The sequence below is a fragment of the Canis lupus genome, chromosome X (assembly GCF_048164855.1).
Source record: "Canis lupus baileyi chromosome X, mCanLup2.hap1, whole genome shotgun sequence".
NCBI classification, from domain to species: domain Eukaryota; kingdom Metazoa; phylum Chordata; class Mammalia; order Carnivora; family Canidae; genus Canis; species Canis lupus.
The window spans coordinates 113,417,931-113,430,946 of NC_132876.1; the positions used below are offsets into that span (position 1 = coordinate 113,417,931).

Below are 13,016 nucleotides of genomic sequence, written 5' to 3' on the forward strand. Positions count from 1 at the left end.
GGGTCACACTTCTCATCTCCAAAGTGGGCCCCTCTAGCGGAACGTTCCATGCCCCGTATTCCATTTGAAAACACTTGTCCCTCTCTGACCTTGGTTTGTCCTCAGTTTAGGTCTCCTAGCTTTTCAGCCCTGTTCTTTTCCTGCACGGGGTCTGCAAAGAGAGTTCCGTGCCTTGCCCTACCAACGCAAGCCTCGGACTTAGTTTGCACCCATGACCGGCCTCTCAAAGACAAGAGGAAAGAGAAGCTTGGGCTCCTGTTTCGGTTTCGGAGGTGGAGGGTGTTCTGAGTCCCAGAGGAAACTCTGAAAAGGTGATAAACTGAAAGCGTCCCCAAGAGTGTTGCAACTCTACTATGGAAGTGGGTAACAGCGGACAGTGAGGCCCTTCTCTCCTGCTTCCTTTTAGTGCAAAGCTCTCCTTGTAAATGCTCCTTGTAACAGAGGAGCCTTTCAGGACACCTGAACCCCCAGGGTCACTGCGATGGCCTGGAGCATGCCACTTTTGCTCTCTCAAGTTTAATAATCCTTTAGCTTGCCGGGTGGCTGGTCACCTTGGTAACAACATCTAAATGGACACAGCCACGTTCTAAAAGAGTAAATCTTCATAAGAGTGTTTTTTTTATTTAGTCCAGAGAGCTCTAAAAACCCACCTCCTCTCCTCTTGCATGAAAGTATATTTTCCATTTGTCTAGTATCACGAGACAAATGACCCAGAAGCAGAGTGGCCTAAAGCAACCGCTTTTTCTTTGCTCATAGTTCTGTGGGCCTGGAAGTTGGGAAAGATGCAGTTGGGTGTTCATGTCTTATTCGCCTGGCATGGGCGTCTCCCAGAAAGGTGGTTTCAGAGCCATTGCTCCTCTCACATGGCAGCTGCTCCCAGGAGGCAGCAAGCAGAAGCCATCAGGCCATCTCAGAGCCACGTCCAGAACTGGCACAGTGTCACTTGCACTGTATGGTATTGGTCAGAGCAACCACCAGCCCTGCCTAGACTCAGGAGGAAGAGAAGGAAAAGCCACTTGGGATGGAGGGAGTATCAAAGTCGCATTGCAGAAGACATGTCTAACGGGACATACTGTTGGAAGTATCATGATCAGAGGAAAGCAGAATCTTCCAAAAGATGGCAAACAATGGGTCTGATCGACAACGTGTGGTTGTGATTGTTGCAGGCTGGCCTGGGTCCAGGGCCCCGGCGGGGGTGGGGGTGGTCCCAGGCCGCGTGCAGGATAGAAATCAAACACTGAGCCCAGAGGAAGTGAGAACAGAGTTTATTGGAGACGTAGAGAGAGTGCACGTACATACCCAGTGGCTCAGAAACTCGGAAGGAAGGAGAGTGAGTGTCGTCTTTGCTTGGGGGTCTGGGGTTTTATTGAAGATGATGGTCTGGTGTACAAGTCCTCTCAGGCTTCCAGGAACTGGTCAAACAAGGACGAGGGATCTGGTGTTCTCATCAAGGTTCTGGAGTCAGTGGTCTTGGAAACCATTCCTGACAACCTGCCAGGTCACCCCTCAGATGTTATCGATTGTGCTGGAAGACTCCAGAGAAATTGTTAACTCCTTGACCTTTACAAGGAGGATGTACATTAAGGCACGTGTAAGGCCTGGGTGCGGGTCCTAGCCAGACCAGAAGCAGGAAAAGGAGCAAAAAGGCAGAGTTCCCCCCCCCTCCACAGGCCCCTTCTGTTTTCCTGTCTCATAATAATTGCCATGTCAAACATCTCACCCAGACTTGAGAGGAAGGAAGGTTTCCCAGCGGGAGTGACATGGAAAGCGAGCTGAGAGATGAATGCGGATAAGCCAGATCAAGGAGAGAGAAAGTTGCAGACAGAGGCACAGCAAGCCAACAAGCTGGGCAATGCACATTTGGGAGCCTAAAAGAAGTCAGCTAGGTGGAAAGAGGGAGTGCAGTGCTTCTGTGTGTGTGTGTGTGTGTGTGTGTGTGTCCTTGAGCAAGTGTCAGCATGTTGAAAGTGAGGCCGGATTAAAGACATCGAAGGACTCTCTTGAGGGCCCTGAAGGTTTTAGGCAGTTATTCCATTTTCCTGGGAATTGGACAGTGGATTGGCCAGAGGCAAGCCTGAAGGCTGGAAGAGTGGAGTGGCTCTCAGATGCGATGACACGTGGCAATCATATTTAAGAGATATTGGGAGTGGAATCCACAGGATTGTAAGGTGGAAGAGTGATGGGATAGCTTGAGTTTCAGGCCCAGGCAATTGGCTAAATTTTGACATTTTTGGTAGCAAATGCAGCAGCATTTACTAAAGACTGCAAAGAGCCAGACGGAGAGCCCATATTTCTTTTTTTTTTTTTCCAGGAAAGGCAAATTTATTGTCACAGAAAAGGAGATTAGTGCTTCTTCTTCTTTTTATATATATATATATATATAATTGGGAGGCGGCTTCAGATGCTAAGTGACAATACTTCATTATGTCATGGGACTTAATATTCATGTGCATTATCTCAATTAGCCTTGAATCAGGTAGAGAGGAAGGATTTGAATCCCGCTCACACATAAAGAATCCGGGGCAAAGTCCCCCGTTCCCTTACTACCCTGTGCTTTTAGAGCAGGGGTCTGCAAACTAGGCCTGCAGGCAAGTCTGGCCCACTATCTAGTTTTTATAGTCCTTGAGCTGAGAACAGTTTTTACATTTTTAAGTGATTGAAAAAAAAAGCAAGAGAATAATATTTCATGACAAGTGAAAATTATATGAAATTCAAATTTCAGTATTGTAGAGGCAAGGGCAGGTCACCTCAAGATGGGCCACTTTTTTAAAAGAGATTTTATTTATTTATTTGGGAGAGAGAGAAGCAGGCTCGACCCCAGGACCCTGAAATCATGACCTGAACCCAAGGCAGACGCTTAGAGTATTGAGCCACCTAGACGCCCCCCACTCCGCAGGCCAGTTTGGCCTGAAGATTATTTTGAGTTAAAAGAGATCAAAACCCAGGAGGTTCAGGAAAAGTTCTTTACCTCCCCGTCAACTGCCTCTATTTACATTGGAAAGAAGGAGAGCCTGGACTGAAAAGAGAGCTACAACAGACATTCCTCTTTACTTAAGAAAGTTAAGTGCATCCCAAGGCCACCTTTGTCTTCTAAGCTCGTCCTCTCACCTTGCAACTGCTCTCGCTTCCCTTTGTTTCCCCGCACCCCTGCCCCTCACCTGAGCTCAGGAGGCCAGATAAGCCTCCTGGTGCTTCTGCGCCTTTGGAATTTCAGGCTGTGTGGATTCCCCGCCCTTACAAAATTTCATTTCCACTCGGTCATCTGTCTCCAGTCAATGTGGTTCTTCATTCAGCTAAAGGAGGGGCAGAGGAAATCCTTCCTCCCCAACAGTAACCCTAATTAAGGTTTTATTGAAACAGCCACACCCGTTTATTTGCATGCCATCCCCGGGTCCTTGCTCCGGAGGCGAGATGCAGCAGTCCTCCCCGAGCTCGGAGGTGGCCTGCGAAGTGGAAAGCCTTTACCTTTTGGCCTTTTACAAAGTTTTCTGGTCCCTGTTTTAGAAGTGCCACTTTCTTTCCTTTGTGGGTCACACAGTGAGCTTTCTGTGAGACACCGGCAGCTGTGCCTGTAACCCTGGTGAGGAATCTCAGCCGCTCACAGGCTCCTGCCACTCCCCAGTGTCCTGGGAGGGCGATCACACGCCTGCCCGCCGCGCTCCACGACCACCGAGCTGCTCACCAACTCTGTCCCCACTAGGCTGTGTGTGTATGTCTGTCTGTGTGTCTCTCTCTTTTTTTATTAAAGATTTTATTTCTCCATTCATGGGAGACGTAAAGAGAGAGGCAGAAACGTAGGCCCGGGAAGAAGCAGGCTCCCTGCGAGGACTCTGATGCGGGACTCGATCCTAGGACTCCGGGATCACACCCTGAGCCAAAGGCAGGTGCTCAACTACTGAGCCACCCCGGTGTCCTGACTGTGTCTCTTTTTTAGGCAGGTGCAAAAGAGTCTTGGCCCTCCTACCGCCCCCCCCCCCACCTCCCTCTCCCTACTCCTTTGCTTTAAGTACCGAACAGCAGCCTTCTTTTTGCAACACGCTGGAGGGGTGCAGAGGGCACGCCGAGCTCGGCCCGTTCTCCCCACAACCCTAGCAGGCTGGTCTAGCATCCCCATCCCCGTTGACGGCGGAAGAACGGGAGGCACAGAGAGGCTGAGCCACCGGCCTCAGGTCGCGCAGCGAACAAGTGACGGAGGCACCGCGGGAACCCACAGCGCCCGGATCGCGCACCTGCCGGGCCCAGCGAGCACCCCCGACCCCGACCCCGACGCCGGGGGTCGCGCCTCTCCCCGGGGGCGGGAGGGGCCCGGAGCAGGCAGGGGCGGGGCAGCGGGCGCCGGGCGGCCAGGAAATAAGGGAGCGGCACCCCCAGACCCCCCCCCCCCCGCCCCGCGGACTCCCGCCTCCTGCCCGCTGCGGCCGCGGGCGGCGAAACGCTGAGTCACGGTGAGGCGGCGGGCCCGGCGCCCTCCCCGCCCCGCGCCCCGCGCCGCCCCCGCCCCCGCCGCCGGGCCCCCGGGAGCACCGCGCGCGACCCGCCTTCCCAGCCCGCCGCCGACTCCCGGGGAGGCTCCGAGGAGGGGACGGGAGATGCTTAAATAGGGCTCTGACATTTGGCCAAGGGGGAGGCGGCTTTCCGGTCCGAAAGCCCTGCGCTCGGGTGAGCACCTCGCCGGGTGTTGGCGCGCGTGGAATTCGCGGGCGGGAGCGTGGAAGGACCCAGAAGGAGCGCAGGTAGGGGTGAAGCCCTTCCTAGTCGCTTGGAGGCAGGTGGTGACGGTTCTGTCCCGCTCTGAGGAGTAAACGCTTTCCTGAGCCCCACTGACCGGCACCCTAGAAGTCTTTCTTGATCGCCTGGCGCGGGGGTTGGGGGGCACGTATTCAGTGGCGGGGGGTGGCGGCCGGGCGTTGCCGAGTACAGCGCTCGGAGGAGCAGCAGCTGACGCTCGGAGCGCTGACGACACCCCTTGGAGGCAGGCAGTCTTAATACCCCTGTTTGACACATGGGAAAAACGGAAGATCAGAGAGGCTTAGCGAGGGGCCTGAGGCCGCACAGCTGGCACCTGTGAAGCCGGGGTGCACCCCAGGCTCTCAGGCTCTGGAGTCTGCGCTTCTCGCTAAAGCATCCCTCTTGGTGTGAGTAGGACTCGAAAGGAATGGATTGCCTTTCGCTTGAAGAAGAGTCTTAGCGATTTCGTGGCACTGTCTGCAAGCATTCGAAGTGGGAAACAGATTGATTATGTTGGCTCTGTGATACTCCATTCGGTAGAACTCAGGGCCCCCCAAAAGAGAAAAGTCTTTTGGAATAAAGGCGGAGTATAGACTGGGCCTCAAATACAGGATGCGTTGTCAAGGGCATGTCCTCGGTGACTTTCCTGCTCTTGAAGACTTCCTGACAAAGCTCAGGGCATTCTTGCTGCGAAAGTTGGCCCTGAACTTTAGGGGCACACGGATCTTTGAATTTGGTGACCCTCGAAATTACTTTCAGTGCCAAGATCTTTGACATGGTTTTTTAAAAAGATTTATTTATTTATTTACTAATGAGAGACACACACAGAGGCAGAGACACAGGCAGAGGGAGAAGCAGACTCCCTGCGGGGGGCCCAATGCGGGACTCGACCGCAGGACCCCAGGATCACACCCTGAGCTGAAGGCACACACTCAACCCCTGAGCCACCCAGGCTCCCCATTCCACGTGTTCTAGGGAGATTCACAGACCTCACGGATTTTCTTTGTGTTCCCTTAGTCAACACCCCGTAAATCACTCGCAGCCTCGTGGTAGCACCTCCCTCGTGGGGGCAATGCAAGGTTGGGGAGCTTGAGAAATTTCAATGAGATAAAGCAGATAAACGGGCGCCTGCCTGGCCCAGTCAGTGGAACATGCGACTCTTGACCTTGAGGTCAGGAGCTCGAGCCCCACCTTGGGCGTGGAGCCTACTTAAAAAAAAAAAAAAGAAAGAAAGAAAGCAGATAAAATGCTCCTTAGAGGATAGTAAGTGCCCAGGAGAGACGCTGTTGCCAAACCATGTAAAAGATGGCTGTGGGATTGCGTGAGATTGCAGACAATTAGTGGCACTAATACATTAGTGCTCATGCGTGCTCACCAACGTTATTGTTCTCGATTTCCTAACCCGGGTCTCGCACAGACTAAGCAGTCAATAGATGGCAGCTGTTAATATTTTGGGCAGGCCTGAGTTTAATATCCTTTATTTGGAAGCCCTTGGATGTGCCCTCCTGATTTTTCCTTCTTGTTGTCCTCCACTGGCCTTCTACCGTCTGCAGCTTGGCAGCGGAGCACTTTCCAGACGTGGACATGGCACCCTCCAAGAAGGTTACCCTGTCCGTGCTGAGCCGGGAGCAGGCCGAGGGGGTTGGAGCCAGGGTCCGCAGGAGCATCGGCAGACCCGAGGTATGCAGGTTGGGGGGCTGCTTCGTGCTCTCCTGCAGAAGGTACTGGCGGGCCACCGAGGGTTAACTTGGGGAGAGGGGGCCCGGGACCATCAGGAGCTGCCTCATGGGGGTCCCATCGGGGCCCACTCTCAACTTAGCAGTTAGGGTCCCCACTGGACTGGCCTCAGGCCGGAGGGGGTTTCTCTAACATGGGTATGGGGTCCTGCCTGCACACAAGATGCAGCTGAAGTGCCTCTGCCCCCCTCTGCATTCCCTTGTCCCGTGCTGGGTCCCTCTACCAGCCTCAGCATGCACGTCGCCAAACACGCCCACCTCACAGCCCTGAGTTTGCTCACCTGCAGTTCAACGCACGCCCCGGGCAGTAACTTTAGGTCCCACGTCCAGATTCCCGGGGGAGGGCATCTGGTTGGCTCGGTTTGGGTCACGTCTCCACCGCACCTCCCTCCCTTGGCCAATCAGCCTTGCCAGGGATTTGGGTTCATGGAAAAACCACTGACCCCCAACTCTGTGGACGTCCTGTGGTGACGGGGGCACGTGAGGGCTTCTCTCATAGGAGGTGGTTTTAGGTTAGGTGGGTAGACTTCTTTCAGCACGACAGAGCAGTTTTATTTGAAAATGACAGACGACGTGGGACTTGCAGAAAAGAGAATCTTATTCGCACAGAAAGGTAGCCAAGGGTGGGGTTAGCCCAGGGAATGCGGCGTCCATCACCAGACCAGATTCCAAAAAGATTTTTTTTTATTGAAGCATAACTGACATGCGACATTGTGTTAGTTCCAGGTGGACAGCATACTGATTTGCTATTTGTATATATTGCAGAACAGTCACCATGATAAGTCTAGCTAACATTGGTCACCATACATAGTTATAACATTTTTCCTTTTTAAAAATATTTTATTTATTTATTTTTTCATGAGAGACACAGAGAGAGAGAAGCAGAGACACAGGCAGAGGGAGAAGCAGGCTCCCTGCAAGGAGCCCGACGTGGGACTCGATCCCTGGTCTCCAGGATCAGGCCCTGGGCCGAAGGCAGTCACAAAACCGCTGAGCCACCCGGGGACCCCCAGTTATAATATTTTTTCTCGTGATGAGAACTCTTGAGATTTACTGTTTTAGCAACTTTCAAATATGCAATACAATGACCTTAGTTATGGTCACCATGCTGTACATGACATCCCGAGGACTTCCTTGTCTTATAATTTATTTATCTCATCACTGGAAGTTTGTACCTTTGGACTGACCACCTTGACCTATTTCACCCCCCCCCCACCCCTCACCTCTGGCAGCAACCACTGAGCTGTGTTCCCTGTGTCTGTGAGCTGGGTTCATTTATTTATTTTTTGATTCCACATGTAAGTGAGACCATATGGTATTTGTCTTTCTCTCTCTGACTTACTTCGCTTAGCAGAATGCCCTCAAGGTCTACCCATGTTGCTGCACGTGATAAGATTTCACTTTTTTATGGCTGAATAACATCTCATTGTGTGTGTACGTGCCTGCACACGTGTGTCTACGCACACACACCTATCATATTTTCTTTATCCATTCAGTGGGCACTTAGGTTGTTTCTGTGTCTTGGCTGTTGTGAATAATGCTGCAGTGAACAGGGGGGCGCACATCTCTTTCCACGTTAGTGTTTTCATTTTCTTTGTGTCAACACCCAGAAGTGGGATCGATCGCTGGATCACGTGGTAGTCCTATTTTTAATTTTTCGAGGAACCTCCTACTGTTTTCCATAGCGGCTGCACCAATTTACATTCCTACCAACAGTGTACAAGGGTTCCCTTTTCTCTACACCCTTCCCTATACTTGTTATTTTTTGTCTTTTTGATCCTAGCCATTCTGGCAGGTGTGAGGTGATCTCTTACTGTGGTTTGGATTTGCATTTCCCTGATAATGAGTGGTGTTGAGCATCTTCCCTCGAGCCCTGCCCCCCAAATATTTTTGAATAAAGGAAGGAGTATATTAGGGAAATGGATTCTTTATTCTTTTTTTTTTTTTAAATGAGGTCAGTTTGTTTCTCTTCTTAAAATCGGCTCGTTTATTCTCGTACTCTTTCTGCCATTAGCTTTCTTTTCACCTGTGAATATCTTTTGGGGTGTGTCGGACATTGTTTTCCAAAGGGATACATGCAAACAGGATTATTCTAAAGGGCTAAATCCGCAGTGGATGTTGGGGAGATGCAGATGGATGTGGAATCATATTCTACTAGGCCACATCAACAGAACAATTATAAAGAATTTGGACACCCATTAGTAAACCCATCATTGTTATTGTGTGTCGAAGGTAACTAATACTTTAATTACTCCATCTGTCAGGACACATCTGCTCAGGGTTTCTTAATTTTTTTGTGTGTGTGTGAACCCCATTGGTGGTCTGATGAAACATACACGTTTCCTCTCAGAATAATGTTTTTATCTTTTTTAAAAATTTTTATTTATTTATGATAGTCACACAGAGAGAGAGAGAGAGAGAGAGAGGCAGAGACACAGACAGAGGGAGAAGCAGGCTCCATGCAGGGAGCCCGACGTGGGAATCGATCCAGGGTCTCCCGGATCGGGCCCTGGGCCAAAGGCAGGCGCCAAACCGCTGCGCCACCCAGGGATCCCTGTTTTTTATCTTTTTAAAAAATGTTGTGTTTATTTATTTGACAGAGAGCGCGCACAAACAGGAAGGGGAGCAGCAGAGGGAGAGGGAGGTGCAGACTCCCCACTGAGCAGGGAGCCTGATGTGTGGGGCTCCATCCCAGGACCCTGAGATCATGACCTGAGCCGAAGGCAGATGCTTCCCCCACTGAGCCACCCAGGCGCTCCAGGATAATATTTTTTAAATGGCATGAAATAAAATACATAGGATTACAAAAGAAAACATTGAAATACGGCTAGCACAATATTACAAAAGGAATTTGTAATCTAGTAATTTTGCATTAAATAACAAGATTTGGTGGCAGGTCACATAACTACCTGATTTCAAAGCTGCGAGGAGCATGAACAATACAGTTCAGTATACCAGGGTGTCTGGGTGGCACAGTCTGTTAAGCGTCTGGCTCTTGGTTTCAGCTCAGGTTGTGATCTCAGGGTCCCGAGATCGGGTCCCGCGTTGGACTCTGTGCTAGGCGTGGAGCCTGCTTGAGATCCTCTCTCTCCCTCTGCCTCTGCCCGTCCCCCCAAATAACTACATAAGTCTTTAAAAAGTAGTTCAGTATGCCTGCAACAGCTGTCATGTGAGATGAAAACAGCTTTGATTTCTAGTGGTGACAGAGTCACAGGTCCTGGTCATTTACTGTGGTTCTTTGCATTCATGATTAAAGTATTAAATTTCAGTCTGGAGATGACTGGTCATGGTGGTGACTCGTGCCCACCAGTGTAAACTGAACCACATACTTGAAAATAGTTAAAGTGGTAAATTTTGTTATGTACATTTTACCACAAAAAAAAAAAATTCCGGAAGAAAAAATTTTTCCGTTAGAGGTTAGTGAAAATAAAGATGTAATGTTTTTCCCAGCCAAGTTTATAGCCGCCCTGGCTTCAATCCATGGTACCCAGGTAAGAGTCCCTGGCTGAAAACCTATGCTTTAAAGACCCCCATATTCTGCTAATTCTGAGGGTCTCCCATGTATGCCACTACCCTCAGGAAAAATATGCGCATTGGAATCATTCCTAATGCCATCATCCGGGTTTAATCACGATTAAGGCAGAGGGTGTTTCCTTTTGTCTCCATATAGTTGTATATTTTACATCATGGGGATCATACAAAATAGACAACATTGTGTCCTTATTTTTTTTTTCATTTAACATGGTAACATAAGCACTTCCCATGGTATTATTAATTCATGCACAGTTAAAAAAATTTTTTTTGAGAGAGAGCCCACATGCAAGGAGGGGGGAAGGGGTAGAGGGAGAGAGAATCTTTTTTTAAATTTTTTAAAAATCTTTTTAAAAATTTATCCATTTATCCATTCATCTTTCGATGGGTACCGAGGTTCCTTGCACGGTTTGGCTATTGTGGACATTGCTGCTATAAACATTGGGGTGCAGGTGTTCTGGTGTTTCACTGCATCTGTATCTTTGGGGTAAATCCCCAGCAGTGCAATTGCTGGGTCATAGGGCAGGTCTATTTTTAACTCTTTGAGGAACCTCCACACAGTTTTCAGAGTGGCTGCATCAGTTTACATTCCCGCCAACAGTGCAGGCGGGTTCCCCTTTCTCCACATCCTCTCCAACATTTGTTGTTTCCTGTCTTGTTAATTTTCCCCATTCTCACTGGTGTGAGGTGGGATCTCATGGTGTTTTTGATTTGTATTTCCCTGATGGTCAGTGATGCGGAGCAAGTTCTCATGTGCTTGTTGGCCATGTCTATGTCTTCCTCTGTGAGATTTCTGTTCATGTCTTTTGCCCATTTCATGATTGGATTGTTTGTTTCTTTGCTGTTGAGTTTAATAAGTTCTTTATAGATCTTGGAAACTAGCCCTTTATGTGATATGTTATTTGCAAATAGGTTCTCCCATTCTGTAGGTTGTCTTTTAGTTTTGTTGACTGTTTCTTTTGCTGTGCAGAAGCTTTTTATCTTGATTAAGTCCAATAATTCATTTTTGCCTTTGTTTCCCTTGCCTTCATGGATGTATCTTACAAGAAGTTCCTGTGGCCAAGTTCAGAAAGGGTGTTGCCTGTGTTCTCCTCTAGGATTTTGATGGATTCTTGTCTCACATTTAGATCTCTTTGTGTCTGGTGTAAGAGAGTGGTCTAGTTTCATTCTTCTGCACGTGGCTGTCCAATTTTCCCAGCACCATTTGTTGAAGAGACTGTCCTTTTCCCAGTGGATAGTCTTTCCTGCTTTGTCGAATATTAGTTGACCATAGAATTGAGGGCCCATTCCTGGGTTCTCTATTCTGTTCCATTGATCTGTGTGTCTGTTTTTGTGCCAGTCCCACGCTGTCTTGATGACCACAGCTTTGTAGTACAACCTGACATCTGGCATTTTGATGCCCCCAGCTATGGTTTTCTTTTTTTAATATTCCCCTGGCTACTTGGGGTCTTTTCTGATTCCACACAAATCTTAAAATGATTTGTTCCAAATCTCTGAAGAAAGTCCATGGTATTTTGATAGGGATTGCATTAAATGTGTAAATTGCCCTGGGTAGCATTGACATTTTCACAATATTAATTCTTCCAATCCATGAACATGGAATATTTTTCCATCTCTTTGTGTCTTCCTCAATTTCTTTCAGAAGTGTTCTGTAGTTTTTAGGGTATAGATCCTTTACCTCTTTGGTTAGGTTTATTCCTAAGTATCTTAGGCTTTTGGGTGCAATTGTAAATGGGATTGACTCCTTAATTTCTCTTTCTTCAGTCTCATTGTTAGTGTATAGAAATGCCACTGATTTCTGGGCATTAGTTTTGTATCCTGCCATACTGCCAATTTGCTGTATGATTACTAGCAATCTTGGGGTGGAGTCTTTTGGGTTTTCTATGTAGAGTATCATGTCATCTGTGAAGAGGGAGAGTTTGACTTCTTCTTTGCCAATTTGAGTGCCTTTTATTTCTTTTTGTTGCCTGATTGCTGAGGCTAGGACTTCTAGTACTATGTTGAATAGCAGTGGTGAGAGTGGACATCCCTGTCTTGTTCCTGATCTTAGGGGAAAGGCTCCCAGTGCTTCCCCATTGAGAATGATATTTGCTGTGAGCGTTTTGTAGATGGCTTTTAAGATGCTGAGGAATGTTCCCTCTATCCCTACACTCTGAAGAGTTTTGATCAGGAATGGATTCTGTATTTTGTCAAATGCTTTCTCTGCATCTATTGAGAGGATCATATGGTTCTTGTTTTTTCTCTTGTTGATACGATCTATTACATTGATGGCTTTATGAGTATTGAACCAGCCTTGCATCTTGGGGATAAATACCACTTGGTCATGGTGAATAATCTTCTTTTTTTTTTTTTAATTTTTTTTTTATTTATTTATGATAGTCACAGAGAGAGAGAGAGAGAGAGGCAGAGACATAGGCAGAGGGAGAAGTAGGCTCCATGCACCGGGAGCCCGATGTGGGATTCGATCCCGGGTCTCCAGGATCGCGCCCTGGGCCAAAGGCAGGCGCCAAACCGCTGCGCCACCCAGGGATCCCGTGAATAATCTTCTTAATGTATTATTGGATCCTATTGGCTAGTATCTTGTTGAGAATTTTTGCATCTGTGTTCATCAGGGATATTGGTCTATAATTCTCCTTTTTGGTGGGGTCTTTGTCTGGTTTTGGAATTAAGGTGATGCTGGCCTTATAGCACGAGTTTGGAAGTACTCCATCTCTTTCTATCTTTCCAAACAGCTTTAGTAGAATAGGTATTGTTTCTTCTATAAACGTTTGATAGAATTTCCCTGGGAAGCCATCTGACCCTGGACTTTTGTGTCTTGGGAGGTTTTTGATGACTGCTTCCATTTCCTCTCTGGTTATCGGTCTGTTCAGGTTTTCCATTTCTTCCTGTTCCAGTTTTGGTAGTTTGTGGTTTTCCAGAAATGCATCCGTTTCTTCTAGATTGCCTAATTTATTGGCCTATAGCTGCTCATAATAAGTTTTTAATATTGTTTGTATTTCCTTGGTATTGGTGGTGATTGGA

General features: G+C 48.3%; 1 protein-coding gene across 6 annotated transcripts in view; it reads left to right on the forward strand.

Moving 5' to 3' along the window:
• PIR (pirin) overlaps positions 1-13,016 on the forward strand; it is a 158,448-nt gene that overhangs the window by 1,713 nt on the left and 143,719 nt on the right. For 4 of the 6 annotated variants that reach the window (XM_072816640.1, XM_072816638.1, XM_072816635.1 and 1 more), the window contains exon 2: positions 6,282-6,408. In XM_072816640.1, the coding sequence (XP_072672741.1) occupies positions 6,282-6,408 (127 nt within the window). Of the gene's footprint in view, positions 1-4,490; positions 4,734-6,281; positions 6,409-13,016 lie in introns of those variants that run through there. The other 2 variants (XM_072816636.1, XM_072816637.1) reach the window with 2 other exon arrangements.